We start from the raw sequence: 15,548 nt of genomic DNA on the forward strand, positions 1-15,548 counted from the left end.
TTTACCCAGCAGGGCAAGTGTACTTATCTGAAAGACAACTTTCTGCTAAAACTGCAGCAACTATTTCCTTGGCATTATTCCAGATAAAGTCCCCAAGGCCCCAGAATGGCAATTCCAAGACTCTGAGTACGTAGAGTCCTGGATCTAGCTGTGGGGATACAACAAGAGTGGAAGAAACATCAACATGCAGACCTGATCCTTCCATGAGTATTAAAGACAGATGAATCTGTCTACAGCTGAAAGCTGTTTCCACCCTCCTCCTCTCGCTGTGACACCAACACAAAGGAGCTATTTCCAGGCTACTTTTTATCTGGGCACTACAGCAATGGATTCTGCTGACCCAGTGGACTCTGTAACCTAAGTTAGTGGTTGATTAGTATTTTGGGCCAAGTACATGCTATCAAGCCTTGACATACTGTTTGTTTATATGAGGACCAAAAATGTTTTGGCTGAATGCAATACTAAATACTAAATGCTGCTTCTCGGCCTCCCCGTTGAATTATTTTCTGCAGAGAGGCAGTTAGATGTGCCCTTAGAAAACTCCATTTTGGAAACTTTAAGGATAGTTTTACAGCTACAGTATCCCTGGAAAGGATATTTACAAGGAAGCTAATAAACTAAAATAACTGGGATGTGTCATGGATAATCTCAGGACTGAGTTCCAGCAGAGTATTCCAGCAACCAGGTTACTTTCATAGATCCACAGTTAATAGGGCTAATCAGTTTATGGAAAACTAGGAGTGTTGTAGAGAACACTGAATTTGATTAAAATGTTCCTTCTACCTTCTATTGAGAATTGAATTGGCAACCTACGATCTAGTTCCATTTACGCAAGATGGTGTTATTAAAATGGTTCTTTATAGGGTTCTTTCCAAGTGTCCATGAAGAACAGCCTGTGCTGATGATTCCATCTGTGACTCAAAACACCACCTCCCACAGCTGGGGAGGGGGTGGGGCTCAGCTTCTACGAACAGACCACGGCAGGGGCACAGACCATGGCAGGGGCGCAGCCCTGGAGCCAGCGTCAGCCTTCTCCTGCGGTGTGCGTGGAGTGCGCGCGCTTCTGCACACGTGCCTTCCTTACCACCTCGAGAACATGTGAATTCATCAGGAGACAAGTTAGAAAACGGCCAGTCAGCTTAATTTAACACTTCACAGCTTTTCATCTGAATTCTACCGCTGTGTTTCACAAAGCCAAGGAGCCATTTAACTGCAGCTTCATGGTAGCTCCATTTATTTCATTAGAATGAAGAACTCAATTACATTGGAGCTGTAACAGTTTCAAAATGCCTTTAAAGATGATAAATGTTTGGCGCTATCACAGATTCTCCAAGATTCACTCAAACCCTGCCACACTCTCACCTCAGCGTATTATTAGGGTATATATAGCAAAACCCCCAAACTGTGCTATGCCTCTCATTTTCTCTCACAGAGCGGGCTCATGCTTAGCCAGCTGGGAAGTGGCACCAGTGCGCATTTATTTGTCATACGTCAAAGGGTTGCGGCTCTGCAGATGAGAATCAGGGCTTGTTCATTATACCGTAGAAATAAAAGCACTACCATGGAAAGAGAGCAACACCAGGATGGCTAAGAAAGCCACATGGCGAGCAGTGCCCAGGGGGTGGAGGCTGAATGTTCATCGATGTGGGAAAATTATATAAACTGCGGTGCACTCACATCACTGACTACTATGTAATAATTAGTATGTCCCGAAAAATGACCACAAGTGAATAATATCAAGTTGATAACTAATACGTATATGAGATCCCACTTGTGTGTGTGTGTGTGTGTGCGCGCGCGCACGCGTATGTGCGCACGCATGCATCCACGTGTATGTTTACGAGAGCACAGAGGAAGGAGTGGGATGGGGAGTCCCAGGGTAGCTCCAGGATGACACAGCACACTTCAGTGTTGTGGCTGACAGGGAAGGAGATGGAATTGGAAAAGCAAAAGTAAAGGCTATTCGTCACGAGGGATGGTGAGGGTGCAAAAGAAATAGACGTGATAATTTCTAATGCAGCCATAAGGTTTGCTTATTCCAGGCGAAAGATTACCAGGTACGTAGAAAGCATGAGAGTAGATAAAACATTTAGGAACTATTACTACCCAGTCATTGAAAATAGAAAACAAAACCAAATTCCTATTTTTAATTCATTGCTGGGGGAGGGAGAGAGCACAGGCAAGAAGAAAAGCACAGTGGCAGGGCCACGGGGAGCTCATTCACATGGATCACTTCGTCCTGCCAGGTGATTCTGACCATGGATCCCAGGACGATCATAATTCAGTTTACCCTGTCATTTAATATCATCAGCTCTCGCAACACTCCAACACTCACGTCAGGTTCCAAGGCCAACAAAATGCAAAAATGATAGTAGATGCTCAGCAGCCCTGCACTCTATTAAAATCATTTCACGAAGTGATCTTTCCGCCTCGCAGCTCTACTCCCATGGAAGTTACTAGCGCACAATAGGAAATATACGAGTTTATCTGAACTTTCTTGAATTCTACTGGAGGCTGAGCCTGGCCCACCCAACACATGCCCTTCACTGCAGCTCAATACTTTAAACTGGGTTGATTTTTGCGGACTGCCACTTCGATTTTCCAGTGTACAATGCTGAGCAGTAAATCCTAACAATGTAACCAAATTGTTCCTTTAAATCAACATCCTACAGGAATTAGCAATCGTATATGTATTTAAAGGTGTTCTCGAGTAATAAGCAGTTACAACAAACATACAAAGGTAAAACAGTAAGGAAAATTCTTCAAATAGCTATAGCAGCTCCAAGCATAAACCATCAACTAGCCTGTCTTTAGGGATCAAGGAGAAAACAGGCAACTTAGTACACAGTCGTCCAAGTTACCCACAAACACGAACAGTAGAAATTACTTAAAATAATGAGTAATAAGAATAACAGATACTTGGCTTAAAAACACCATTTTTCTAGATCTTTTCAATTTCTTAATTATACTCTTTCCTCTCTCCTTCTAAATTATATGAACACTTGTTCATACCTGTGAACCTGTGAGTAGGGGCCCCTGGTAGCAGAGAAAGGTCACTGGTTCACGCTTGTGATACAAAAAATCTAACCCAGCCTTTGAAACGTGGTACGGGAAATGTATAACTGAAAATTCACATGTATAATTGCATGCAATTCCTGTGGCTTCCTTGATTCTCCTCCAACCAAAATATTTTACCCAAGTCTTCTAAACACACGGGAAAAGCTTATCAGGAGTACAAACACCAAAAGGCAGAAACAGACTCTAAATGATCAGATTAAAATGCACTTTAAACAAAGCTTGACAGTATTCCTCATAAAACTATACGGGACTAAAAATCAATTCGTTTTACCCGGTACCTTCAAACAATGGGAAAGTGAGAGGTTTAAAATAAGAAGCATGCAGCTCTGTGGCACATAAGAAGCTGCTCTTATCAAAAAAAGAAGAAAAAAGTGTATATTCACCATGACCCAAAATATTAAAACCAACCCCCAGTTTTGCCATTCATGTCTGAACGAGGGTATCATTACCGTTGGCGCCTCACCACCCGTGACAGTTGATGAACGTGCTCTCCCAGCTGGGGCACTGGGCTGTTAAATGATAATTTACATCAGTGAAATGCATTTCGGGAGACCACCCATTGCTTATTGAATCAGGAATCAGTGCTGGTGCAGTCAGTAAGGCAGGTGACATGAATCAAAATCTGTGCAATCCACCCGGTCCAAATAAAGTTGAGCAACCACTGATGACCAGAAGGAAAAGAGGAACACGATGACCCTCCCAGCCAGAGAAGGCTCAGGTTGCAGCCCTGACCTGGGTAAGCGATGAACTGACAACCTCAACAATGTGAGATGTCTCATGGAAAAAAAAATGGAAAGCACCACTATCGTGCCCCCACTGTTAAATAATTAGCAGATTATTAAATCTGTCAAACTCAGAGATTCAAGTAAGAGGCCACTGGTGATCAGTGAGTTCACAGCTTCACGGAGCACAAGGAAAGAGGGAAGAATCATCAGTTTTCAGGGAAGTGAGCTCTTTTGGCCAATAAAACTGACACTGATTTTGGAAAAGGAGAGAAAGCACCATTAATTCATCAAGGAAAATCACAGCATCATCTGAAGAGTATCCCACTAGTCCATCACAGCTGACTGTTCTGTTTTGGGGGAGGTCTGAAAGGATCCCAGAAAGGATGCTTTTGTCAAGCTTCTGACCTACCAGCCCTTTCCATGTATGTCACAACTGCATCTATTATGTTGATTACTCAGTTGACTAATGTCCTATTCATTCTGTAAACATAAAAGACGTAAAGCCTAGGCAAAAAAGGTCCTTTGAAGTTGAGCAAAAATGTACACAATAGGGAAGACACTATGATTGCAAAAACTGTTAAGTGCAATCTTTCTTTCCCTTCTTCAACTTTATATGCAATAAACAGTGATCATTTCATTGCAAACAATTTCATATGCAATAAACAAGCGCTACCAATGATCAAGGATTTGTCGTAATACAAATTTACATAAGATTTGCTTTTAATGTGTTTATTAAACATCTCCCAAAGCAGTTCTGGCCTGCTTTCCAATCAGAATATTCATTTTTATTTATGTCCTATATTATTAAATACCCTTTACACTTCTATATTTCCTGCTAGTTATGAAAACTGTGGGAAAGTGGGAACAAATTATAGCCAACTCTTGAGTCAGCAGAGCTGGCTTTAAAGAGAAGGGACAGAGGCTTTGTGGGTTAAGAGCATTAGTAATGGAAAGGACTTCTTGCTGCCCACCCAGAAGAGTTCTTCCTATGTTCTTGAGATATAGGTCACTCAAACACAGCTTCAGGGACCAAATGAAGTTTTTTAAACAGGGAATTGTTAATGTTTAGGTCAAGTAAGCACATCAGAATTGGTATTAATTTGGATGGAAAAGCAAAACAATGGAGTTTTTAGCATTTCAGAGACTTTGGTGACAAGGACAACTCTTCGTATTGGAAATTCACTCTCCTTGGGCAATTTGCTAGGACATTTTAATGTCTTACGTAGACGGTAAATGGATTGGCACAGGAAAAACTCTTCCTCAGTAGCCCAGATGATTTTAAATAAAAGCCCAAAGAGCCAATTCACGGCTGGAAATGAGCATGGGTTACCGGAGGCAGATGAGCCTGCTCTGCGACTGCGTCGGTGACACTGCAGGACCTCAACCTCGAGGAAGGCTCTCTCTGCTGAAGGGGAGGAAAGGACGCGGAGCATCAGGGACACATATTCTGAGAAACGAGTTGCACTGGATTAAAAAATATATCACTCAAGCCTAGTCACTGCTCTTTAATATTAGAAGGTATAATTAAATGAAACACCATCTTTTCGGGGTAATGAGAGTAATCTTTTAAGGAGTCAAGTATCTTCCACTGTCACTTTCAAGTGTCTTAAGCAGATGGGATAGAAATAACGTTAAACATAAGAGGCCAAAACAGGAAAGGGGGCTCCACAGATGACATTTGAGTGCTGCTCTAATAGTGGAAAAGAGAAGCTAGAAGTCCTGAATTCTGCTTTGAGATGCAACCTCTGGGTAAATTCTAGTGGAACACGAATAGAGGAAGAGATACTGACATGCAGTTATCAAACATTTATTGACTACTGTGACCAATGACAAAGCATCAGTTGGATTCTATTTCCAGGGGAACTCAAATATAATCTTCGGCTACTGCTGAAGGGTTAGGTATTTATAGCTTCAGCTTCTGAATGGAGTTCAGAAGTTGTACAGAACAGGAATGAAGGAAAATAGGTACGGCTAAACTAAAAGAAAAAAATCTATAGAGTGTAATATGTATATGTAATATGTTCCTCTCACTTGTTTGTATTAATCTATATTGTTAAAAAAAAAAAAAAAGGACCACAGATCAGCAGCAGGTCACACACACACAAGGCAGGGGTCTAATTAGCAACAGGTTTGTACATGGGACAACTCTGTAGCATCTGCTCGCTTTTAATATTTTGCAATCAGGAGAATGGGGTCAGGTCAAAGACAGACTCTGCAGCAGTAAATGGGAAGCTTTTCAAGTCTTTTCACAACGGTTAGCATAAGGATTCATCCTTTAGTCAAAGTTCATGCTGTTGTCCATGAATACAGAGTGACCTTGACAAGCAAAACTGGAGAAGAACCCCCTACTGCCCTACTCCTCTCTTTCCTAGGCACTGTTATTTAATAGTTGAACCAGACTCAACATGAACTTAACATAATTCCGACACTTGCACTTGGATCCTAAAGATATTTTATGAACCTAGATTAATGCAGAAGCTCCCTATACAAATAATAAGAGATGATAGCTTAATATCAGTGCTGCCTAAAATGATGGCTTTTCACTTGGTAGACTAAAGGTGTACCACTGCTATGCTTCTGGCAGTACTTACTTGCTTTTATAATGTTTAAAATATATGGCTTCCTTGCTTATGTTGTTTCCGTAGCAACAGTTTTATCAGTTCAAATATCCCATATATGCAAACTCTTTTTTTTCCCTGCCTCTTCAGTACTAAATTTTCGTCTCAGTGATATTTCTCTTTCTGAAGGACATTCATAGAATTTTTATACAAAAGCTCATTAACTGAGTAATCAGTGAAACTCATGATACGGGCCAATGGTGTCTTTTAAAGCAAAAACACATAACTGAAGGAGTAACAATTCTGTGAGTACTTACTGGCTTTTACATTTTATGTAGTCCTCCTATTCATTTAACATTTGATATGGCTGTAATGATGACTACTTTTCTAGGATGCCATTTGCAGCAGAGGGACTACCATCGTTTACTACAGCACATCTGTAGGTTCAATTTCTCAAGAGACACTGAGACTGCATTGCTTCTCAGTTTTATGCATGAGCAGGAACTTTCTGTGGGCTTCTTCTGCAGAGCTTTGTGTTGTCAGACACAGGTCTTCATGGCTGATTCTGTTGTTCTCATTGGGGCTTAGCCCCACCTGAAGCGTCTACAATGAATTTCCCTGATGGTTAAGAACCCAAGTTCAAATGCTACCCTGGTGACAGTGTCACAATTTCACAACCTTTCTCAAGGATTGGTACTCTGGGACTTGGGAGATGTCTATCTATCTCCTGTTCTAACCTTGTCTCGGATGGGTCACTTAAAATCACGTCTTCATCTGTGAAACGAGAATGGTAAAGCACACAGGGTATGACGTAAGAGGATTAACCTGGAGACCCAATGTCTCCCAGGTCCCAGTGCGAACACCACCTTTATGACAAAGGTACTCTTTATGAACCTTTGGCTGGGAAAAGAAATTCTACAGGGTTAAAGCTGATGAAACACAAGTCATAGATTTGAGTTTTTTTATGCATCAGGAAAGATTTTCACTATTACTTACAATCAAAGAACCAAACTGCTCCCCGTTGGAGTCCGGAGTGATCTGAAGCCGTCTGCTCAGTTCCTCAGACAGCTCCTGGGGGCTGGTCCGAGACACAGGTGAGGCTGGTGGTGGAGGCAGCACCAGGCTGAGGGAGTCTCCACTGATGCTCACTTCTTCCGAAATGGTCTCCCAAGGCTACCAAGGAACAAGACGCTGTGGTAACCGCTAGGACGAGGGACCCTCTCATTCCCCGCCCCTGTAATAACCCTTATGATAACTGTAATTCACATTTACTGAGCACTCAGGAGGCACACAATATTCTCAGGATCCATAAGGAAATAAAGACTACTACCCTGATCAACAGATGCGGACACTGACGCAGAGGGAATAACATGCTCAAGGTAACAGAGCTAGGAAGTGGTGGGGTCAGGACTTGAGCCAAGGAAGCCTGGTCCTAGGGGCTGTGCTCTTAGTCCCTTTGTAATAGCGCCTCTCTGAGCAGTGCTTTGCTTCTAGCATTGATACTACCTGCATGGGTTAAAAAAATATTCTCAGGCATTTGTTTATGATTTTCGTGAATTTTCTTTTACTCTAACTGTTGAGGATTCACAATGAAAACAGCAGAGATGCTATAAGCTGCAAGTAAGCCCTGGTATGAAGTAACTCTTAGTGAATTTATTCCAGCATCATTCACGTTGCTTTTCTAACTCTGATCACTGGAACATTTTGTGAATGATCTTCCTAATGCAATGTTTCAAAAGAATGGATTCCTAATAAGTAAACAGAGTTGTTAAGGCAGCATGGAAGTTACGGTTTGCTGCCTCGCTAATTTGCTGTTCAATTTATATACATTCTTCCACAGTAATTTACCATAAGCATTTAAGGGTAAACTTATGAACATTTCTATTCACCCAAATTTCTATTTTCTTGGTAACAAACCTCTTTCACTATGTCAAAACTACTCAGTAAAAACTTGTATTTGGTACCCAAACAAGTTACAGGGCTACTTCAACTGCTCGAAGATGATAACCATGTTGCCATTTAACAAGAGATGGTTAGACTCTGGGGAAAAATAAAGGATAAAGTGAAAACATCTTAAGATTTCCGTGCTAAAAATAATGTCATTCCCTTTTGTAGTGATGTAAACTATGTGTACTCGTCAAAGATGGCTTTTGTAAGCACTTTCTAAGTTAATAAATATCTCGATGGTCATCAATCAGCCACAAGACCATGAGCCTTCCTTTTTACACAGATCTACTGAGACAAGAAATTACGACACAGGATCAACCTGGAGAACACGGAAAGGAGGAGCTCCAAGGAGTGTGCCGGCAGCGCGGGAAGTCCTACCTCAGGGCCGTCTCCGCCCTCGCCAGGCTCCACCTCCAGATCCTCGCTGATGTGTCTGCGTGAGCGGAAGCGCCGATGCGCTGCCTCCTGGTTGATCTGCCGGATGTTGCTGTCGGACTCGGAGGACACATCCCTGGGAGCGCGGGGTGAGGGTGCGAGTCAGGAGAACCGGTACTGACACCTGGCCCTTCGACACCAGCCAACACCCACCAAGGGCCTGACGCCTAACACAGTGTCAGTGCTCTCTCGCGCAACACTGACCATCAGCTGGCCGTTCAGCAGGAGAATCTGCCACCACCTCTTGGCTAAAGCATTCTCCTAGGTCCCTTTCATTGAAATACAGTCTTTAAATGCATCTGTCCCAATATTTTTGAGTATCTTTCAGGCATATACTGCAGCATGTACTTTAGTGTTTAAGAAAGAAGAGAAATCAAAGCCCTCCATCCATCTGCCCCAGTGACAAGGGAGGCCTCTTGAAGGAGAGGTGACAGGTAAGCTCACACTCATGGCCAGTCCGTGGTGACCCCTCTCTAGGAGTCCAGCAATGACAGGGTCACAACTTTTGGTCACCAACAATTAACCAATGAGTACAAATAGTATAAACTCAAAGCTGGGGTCTGGAGGGAAATGCTCCTGACCCAACGTGAACTTTTTCGGCCTCTGAGGATCTCATTTTGACAGACTCTCAGATGCATGACACTGCATTTCTCCCCATTAAACTCCTTTTTAAAATCCACAAACATCAGGCAATAACCTCCCAAATCAACTTGGATTTGAGGAACGCTGCAACTTCATAGTCTCTTTTTTTGGGGGGGGGGTGGCGGGGTGGGGCGTCATGTAACTCTCTTAATTCAGGATGTGAAAAGCATTGAGTCAATCTTGAAAACTTTTGCACTAAATTACAGGCAATTCTCCTTTGGGAGAAATACTACTTGGAGGCTTTTAGAGTAGAAGTTTAAATGTCAAAATGTTTTTCAGAGAAAACCCTTACAGACTCTTTAAATAAGACGCCATATTCAGTTAAAAAATGACGCTGCAGGGCTTCCCTGGTGGCGCAGTGGTTGAGGGTCCGCCTGCCGATGCAGGGGACGCGGGTTCGTGCCCCGGCCCAGGAAGATCCCACATGCCGCGGAGCGGCTGGGCCCGTGAGCCACGGCCGCTGAGCCTGCGTGTCCGGAGCCTGTGCTCCGCAACGGGAGAGGCCGCAACAGTGAGAGGCCTGCGTACCGCCAAAAAAAAAAAAAAAGACGCTGCAAATTAATATTTCAAAATATTTGAAAACATTATTTCAGACTAAATGAAATCCAGTATTAATCAAGGACCCTCATTATAGACTCTTCCTAAAACATAGGTTTTAAAACATTCTAAGGACTCTCAAGCTAACTTATACTCTTTTCCTATATTCCCCCCAAAGAACATGCTGGGCCCCGGTAACAGTGAACAGTCTGCAATAAGCAGCACTGTTTGCAAATAAACAGGTGACTCTTTAATGCCAGTTTCCAAGAGAGTCTGAATATTGCCACCAAAGATCTTTACATTATTTAGCTTTACTGGTAAAGGGACAGTATGAAGGTTAGCTTTCTTTAATCCACATTAAAAGAAAACCTCTTGTTATTTAGATCTGAATGAAGTTTTACTGCCCAATATACAAATTTTTAAAACCTAACAGAAATATACATTTTGCGTACTTTATAGTTGTATTAAACTATAACTGGACTAAAAATAGTATGTCAAGCAGGACTCCTCAGAAAAAAATCGCATAAGGCCATAGAGAAACTAATTAAAATCAAGGGACACACAAGTATACTAACACAATTTCTGAAACCACCAAAACAGGATGATAAAAAATAACACTCTCTTGGATATGTTAGAAAATATAATATTGTCTTTGTGATTTTATACTGCTGCCGTGATTTTTATAGGCCATTCAATTCAATTTCACTTTATAATGACTGGCCTCACTTAAAAATACTGTATATAGAAAAGTTGCATCAAAATTTTAAATCTTCACTTGAAATGTCAGGTGTCACTTAGTCAATACTGAATGTGTGTTCCGGGTTATAACACACACTTGAATTGTTACAGGGATTTCGGAGAGGTTGAAAAGAATAAGGCTTTAATATTGCTATGTTTGCATTTTCTATCTCTCAGAAGTATATAAAAATTCCATTATTCTGGAAGGACTTATTTTTTTTTAAAGGGGCATTTAAAATCAATTATGCTAATCCTCCTTATCCAACATGCTTGAATAATTAGTAATCAGTGTGAACCAGAAACAACTAAATAGCATAAAGAAGAAAGATATCTCTGATTCTGAAATTCCAACCCTGGGCTTTTTTATGGTCTTTAGTGATAAAATGAAAATGTTCAAACAAGGGAGGCCTTTTGCCTTTAAATAAGCAATTGAACGAGAGGGCTGCTGAAACTGACAGGAAGTGTAAACGGTCACTAATAGGAAGATGAACATTTAAAAATATGTCTGAGCTGGCAAATTAAAACAGAAACATGATTTTATTAGAGGCAGGGAAAAAATTTAAAAAGTGGCTATTTCAATTTTCTTCAGTCATTAATTTCACATATATATTCTTCATTTGACTTTCATGGGAAACATACAAATTAATAAAGAGAAGAAAACCCATAAATTTATCAAATTCAGTGCCAATTAAGATCAGTGCGTCTGATCATTTACATTCATATACATCAGTGACTAATGATGACCGGAGTCATTAAGATATGATTAAATTACTGCTAAGATGGGAGACTGCCAAAGTGGTTTAGAAAGAGAAGTACTGAAAAGAGTTAAAGTAAGTGTTTTGAGTCTAACAAGTTCATCTATAGTCTTAATGCAATTCCTTCATGATTTTAAACTTGTGCTTTTGACAGTAAAATGTTTACAGTTTACATTTAAATAGGATAAGGACTATTCTAAAATTAGAGGCATGTTAAAGGCCACTGAGAGGGCTGGGGAGTGTTCTGTGGCCGCCTTCCGTCTGAGAGCTCTGCATCCAGGCCTGGACAGTTCACTAACCACGTGCCTGTACCCACTTTCAGAAGTGACTCATCTGTAGTCATTCGTTCAATTAAAAGCTCCTACCTCGTGCCAGGTGCTAGGGGTTGACCTGTGAGTAGGAAACCACAGTCCCTGCTCATACAGGCAGTAAGAGTATTATGCGCTCCGTGTCCTGACACGGAGGCACAGGGCTCTCAGAGAGACGGGGACAGAAGATGTCCGGTGCTCCCAGAGGAAGGGATAGTAGGGTGACATCGGAAGGTTACCAGGGGAAGGGGCACGTTCTGGCTTTATTTTTTTTGGGGGGGGGATTGGGGGTTAGCACATCCATGGGGCCAAGAAAAAGAGAAAGTAATCAGAAAGCAACTATGCATGATCAGACCGCTCTACGTTTCTGACTGTGGCTGGCAAGAGGCAGGGTGAGGAGGACCCTGTAAGAACAGCCTGAGGGCAACGGGATGTCAATGAGGACTTTTCAGGGGCTGAAGTCTGGAGCGCAAGTCTGTAGCAAACCGGTTAAGAAATGAGAGTCTCCACTACAGTCTTAATTCTCTGCGCAGCGTGTGATCATCACTTCTCATCTGACTTCCTCAGATATAGCCTTTTAATAAAGACCCTTCTTCTTTTTTTTTTTTTTGCGGTACGCGGGCCTCTCACTGTTATGGCCTCTCCCGCTGCGGAGCACCGGCTCTGGACGCGCAGGCTCAGCGGCCATGGCTCACGGGCCCAACCGCTCCGCGGCATGTGGGATCTTCCCGGACCGGGTCACGAACCCATGTCCCCTGCATCGGCAGGCGGACTCTCAACCACTGTGCCACCAGGGAAGCCCATAAAGACCCTTCTTAACATCCATTCCCCCCCAACCCAAACTTGCAGTATTCTGTGAAAACTGAGTTACGCAAAAAATCATTTTTGAATTAAAACAACACATTAAAATAACCTGGAGGGCTTGAGGGCTTCTGGTCAAGCCAAATAAACTTAAGGAAAAACACCCCCAAATTCTCAAACAGTTCAGACGGGATGAGGAGGTTATTGTGAAAACCGAATCTTTTTCCTCATCTAACTTTTCTCTTGCTTTCTAGAAGTCATGTTTGGTGGAAAGGAGGTACCTGGCAGGTCCCACCCGGAGCTCTGCAGATGTCCTTCCTGGCTCAGCTGCCTCACTGATGTGGACCATCATGCCACTGATTTCTCCCTAAACTACAGGTGAACATGAGCTCGGAAGAACCACAGTTTCCCTACTGCTGAGCCAGCATTTATACAAGTGAGAGCTTGTATAAATTCCCTCATTAGAGTTCCACAACTCTGTGCAGCAGAGAAAGAAGCAATTGTCTCCAGTTCCCTCCTAAATACAGACTTTGGTTGCATAATTATTAATGAAAGTGAACCTTTTTCTATATATGTACTGGCCATCAGTCTTTCTTTGAGAGCTGCCAGTAGGCACTTTTCTACAGAGGTCATGACACTGTGGTCCCCAGAGAGTGCTGTTTTCAGGTATTCCTTTCCTATGACCTTTAGCAAAGGTAGATAAAGGTACCTGGCTTAGGGTACTGCTACCAAGATTCTTCTGATCACTACACATAACCAAGCCCAAGGCGGTTACTTTGTTTTTTTTAAACTACAAATAACTAGAGTAGTCAAATGGCTTACAACAGTTTTAACAGCTATGGTCATTAATCAAAGGGAAATAGTAAAAACTAAATAAATTAATTAATTAATTAATTAATTAAAGGAATCAACTAAACCATTTCCATTTATATTTCTATGGGAAAAAATTACAACAAAAAAGAGTTCAACGTCATCTGGATGTTGGGATATTTATGCTGTCCTGGGAACAAGGAACTGATGCACACACCGTGTGGTCCAAAGCTGACCAAGGACGGCTGATATTCACGAGAACCCACGTAGGGGCTTAGGAGGGATTGGCTATTCACTGCTTTAGATTCTGCTTTTTCTCTGAACCAAACAAAATCTAGACTATACTTCTTGGCCACCTTTCCTACCTATGCAGGTCATCTTTGCAATTTCTTAAGATAAAAGGGTTACTGACAACACCATCCATCCCATTGCTAATATCTGCTAAAAACCATCATTAGCAAATTTCCTTCAGAGTCTGGGTTAAAGAGAAAATTATCTCACCTCATATACTTGCTTTTATTCATATTGAAAATTATACAAGTTAGTGGTAATTACCTCCTTGACTACTAGGGAGGTCATGATTTCTAGGACAATTTTTTCCTCTTCTGTTTTGAATATTTTGTTTTTGCCTTTTATTGTATATTAATAGTTTGAGGTCTTGCTGTATACTATCATTCAAAAACTAAGCTGCTTCAAATCCTTTTTTTATAGTAGTTGAGGTTTAACCAGCGTTTATTTGCCATCATTAGACCAAAAATTGTCGAGTGAACAAAACAGTAATCAACTCACTGTATCCCTGAGGCTGGCAAGGGATTAGAACAAACTGTAATTACCAATTGTGAGTTAGCAACCCTCCCATGTGCTTGTAAGTATATCAAGGGGGTGATCTATACATTTTCCAAAAAGGAAAAGAAAAATTTTGAGAGAGTTTCCAAATCAAATAATTATGGAATAAAAATCCAGAAAAGTTAAAGAGCCAGTATGTTTGCTATTTTCCATGACGGGTTAGCCAGGAGAGGAAGCTGAAGAAGGGGAAAGTGATGTCATCACCAAACATAAGATAAACCAAGGAAAAATAACCCCTGCTCTACATCTCACGAATCTACATAAAGAAGTCCTACAAAATAGATTAGCGCATGTTTACAACAGGAGAACCTGATACGAAGGCAAGAGCTTCTTTACAACCTACAAACTCAGGCTCCCACGCTCTTTAACTCCACGAAGAGGAATCCTGTTGTGCTGCTTTCACAACCACGTGCTTTCACCGGTACAAGATGTACTTCCCAACCTCATCCCAAAGCGCTGCCACGTGTGGACCTGACTGCAGAGCATGGGGACATGTTCCTGACCATCGACGGTACTCACATTAGGCTGGGTCGGTGCCACTGGGTGGTCCGGTTGTTGTGGTTGACATAGTAAGTGCGACCCAAGTTGTCCACCTTTTCTTCCCACCCGGGGGGCAGGGGAGGGGGGGGAAGTTCCTCCTGGTGCTGAGACGCCGAGTCATTCGAGTCAACAACTTCCCAGCCGGGCTGTGGAGCACAATCAGAGGGGAGATGGTGAGGCTGCTTTGATGGCTACAGTGCGTCTGTGCCCTTCGTCCTCGCTCCTGTGCTCTCCGGCTCTGACGGTGGCTTCCTGCGCCACATTTAAAGAAATTCCCAAAATAGGGCAAAAAAAAAAAAATCAATTCTAGGAGCGTCTCAAAAATATTCTGAGCCATGGCCAATGAACTGCGCTGCCCTCTAAGAAGATGACACTGCAGGGTGCCACTCGGATGGGGATCCGCACAGGCTGTCACGTTACCTAAGTCACGTTACACTCTTTTCGTATTTCGTGTTTGTTATTTTGACCTGACGGCCTCCGGGGCCGTACAAAGCCTTGCCGATGATACGGGTCACGCTACAGCTGTCATCTTTTCAACACCTCCGTAAGGTAAGAGGGAGCTGGGAAGATGAGCCCTGCAGCATGTGTGTTCTCGCAGAATCCGTGGCCTGCCCGGGCATTGGGAGGCCCGGGGCGCTCTCGCTCCCCAGGGAGGACAGCATGGAGGCGGCTCCAGGAGGAGGGGAAGCTCCTGGGCTGCAGGAAGGACGAGCCGCCAGACAGCCAGGAGCAGCCTGGAAGCTGCTGCTTCCTACTCAGCCATTCCCCACCTGCTGCCGCCGCATCAACAGGCTTCCTGGTACCAGACTCAGAGGTGCTTTTTTTTGC

General features: G+C 42.6%; 1 protein-coding gene across 13 annotated transcripts in view; it reads right to left on the bottom strand.

Moving 5' to 3' along the window:
- Nucleotides 1-15,548, bottom strand: part of NEDD4L (NEDD4 like E3 ubiquitin protein ligase) — a 342,926-nt gene that overhangs the window by 62,098 nt on the left and 265,280 nt on the right. For 6 of the 13 annotated variants that reach the window (XM_067698964.1, XM_067698965.1, XM_067698966.1 and 3 more), the window contains 5 exons: nucleotides 14,700-14,866; nucleotides 8,687-8,819; nucleotides 7,358-7,534; nucleotides 5,134-5,208; nucleotides 3,528-3,587 (listed from right to left, as the gene is read on the bottom strand). In XM_067698964.1, the coding sequence (XP_067555065.1) occupies nucleotides 3,528-3,587; nucleotides 5,134-5,208; nucleotides 7,358-7,534; nucleotides 8,687-8,819; nucleotides 14,700-14,866 (612 nt within the window). The remainder of the gene's footprint in view (nucleotides 1-3,527; nucleotides 3,588-5,133; nucleotides 5,209-7,357; nucleotides 7,535-8,686; nucleotides 8,820-14,699; nucleotides 14,867-15,548) is intronic. The other 7 variants (XM_067698967.1, XM_067698961.1, XM_067698957.1 and 4 more) reach the window with 2 other exon arrangements.

Source organism: Pseudorca crassidens, chromosome 12, assembly GCF_039906515.1.
Source record: "Pseudorca crassidens isolate mPseCra1 chromosome 12, mPseCra1.hap1, whole genome shotgun sequence".
Lineage (NCBI taxonomy): Eukaryota > Metazoa > Chordata > Mammalia > Artiodactyla > Delphinidae > Pseudorca > Pseudorca crassidens.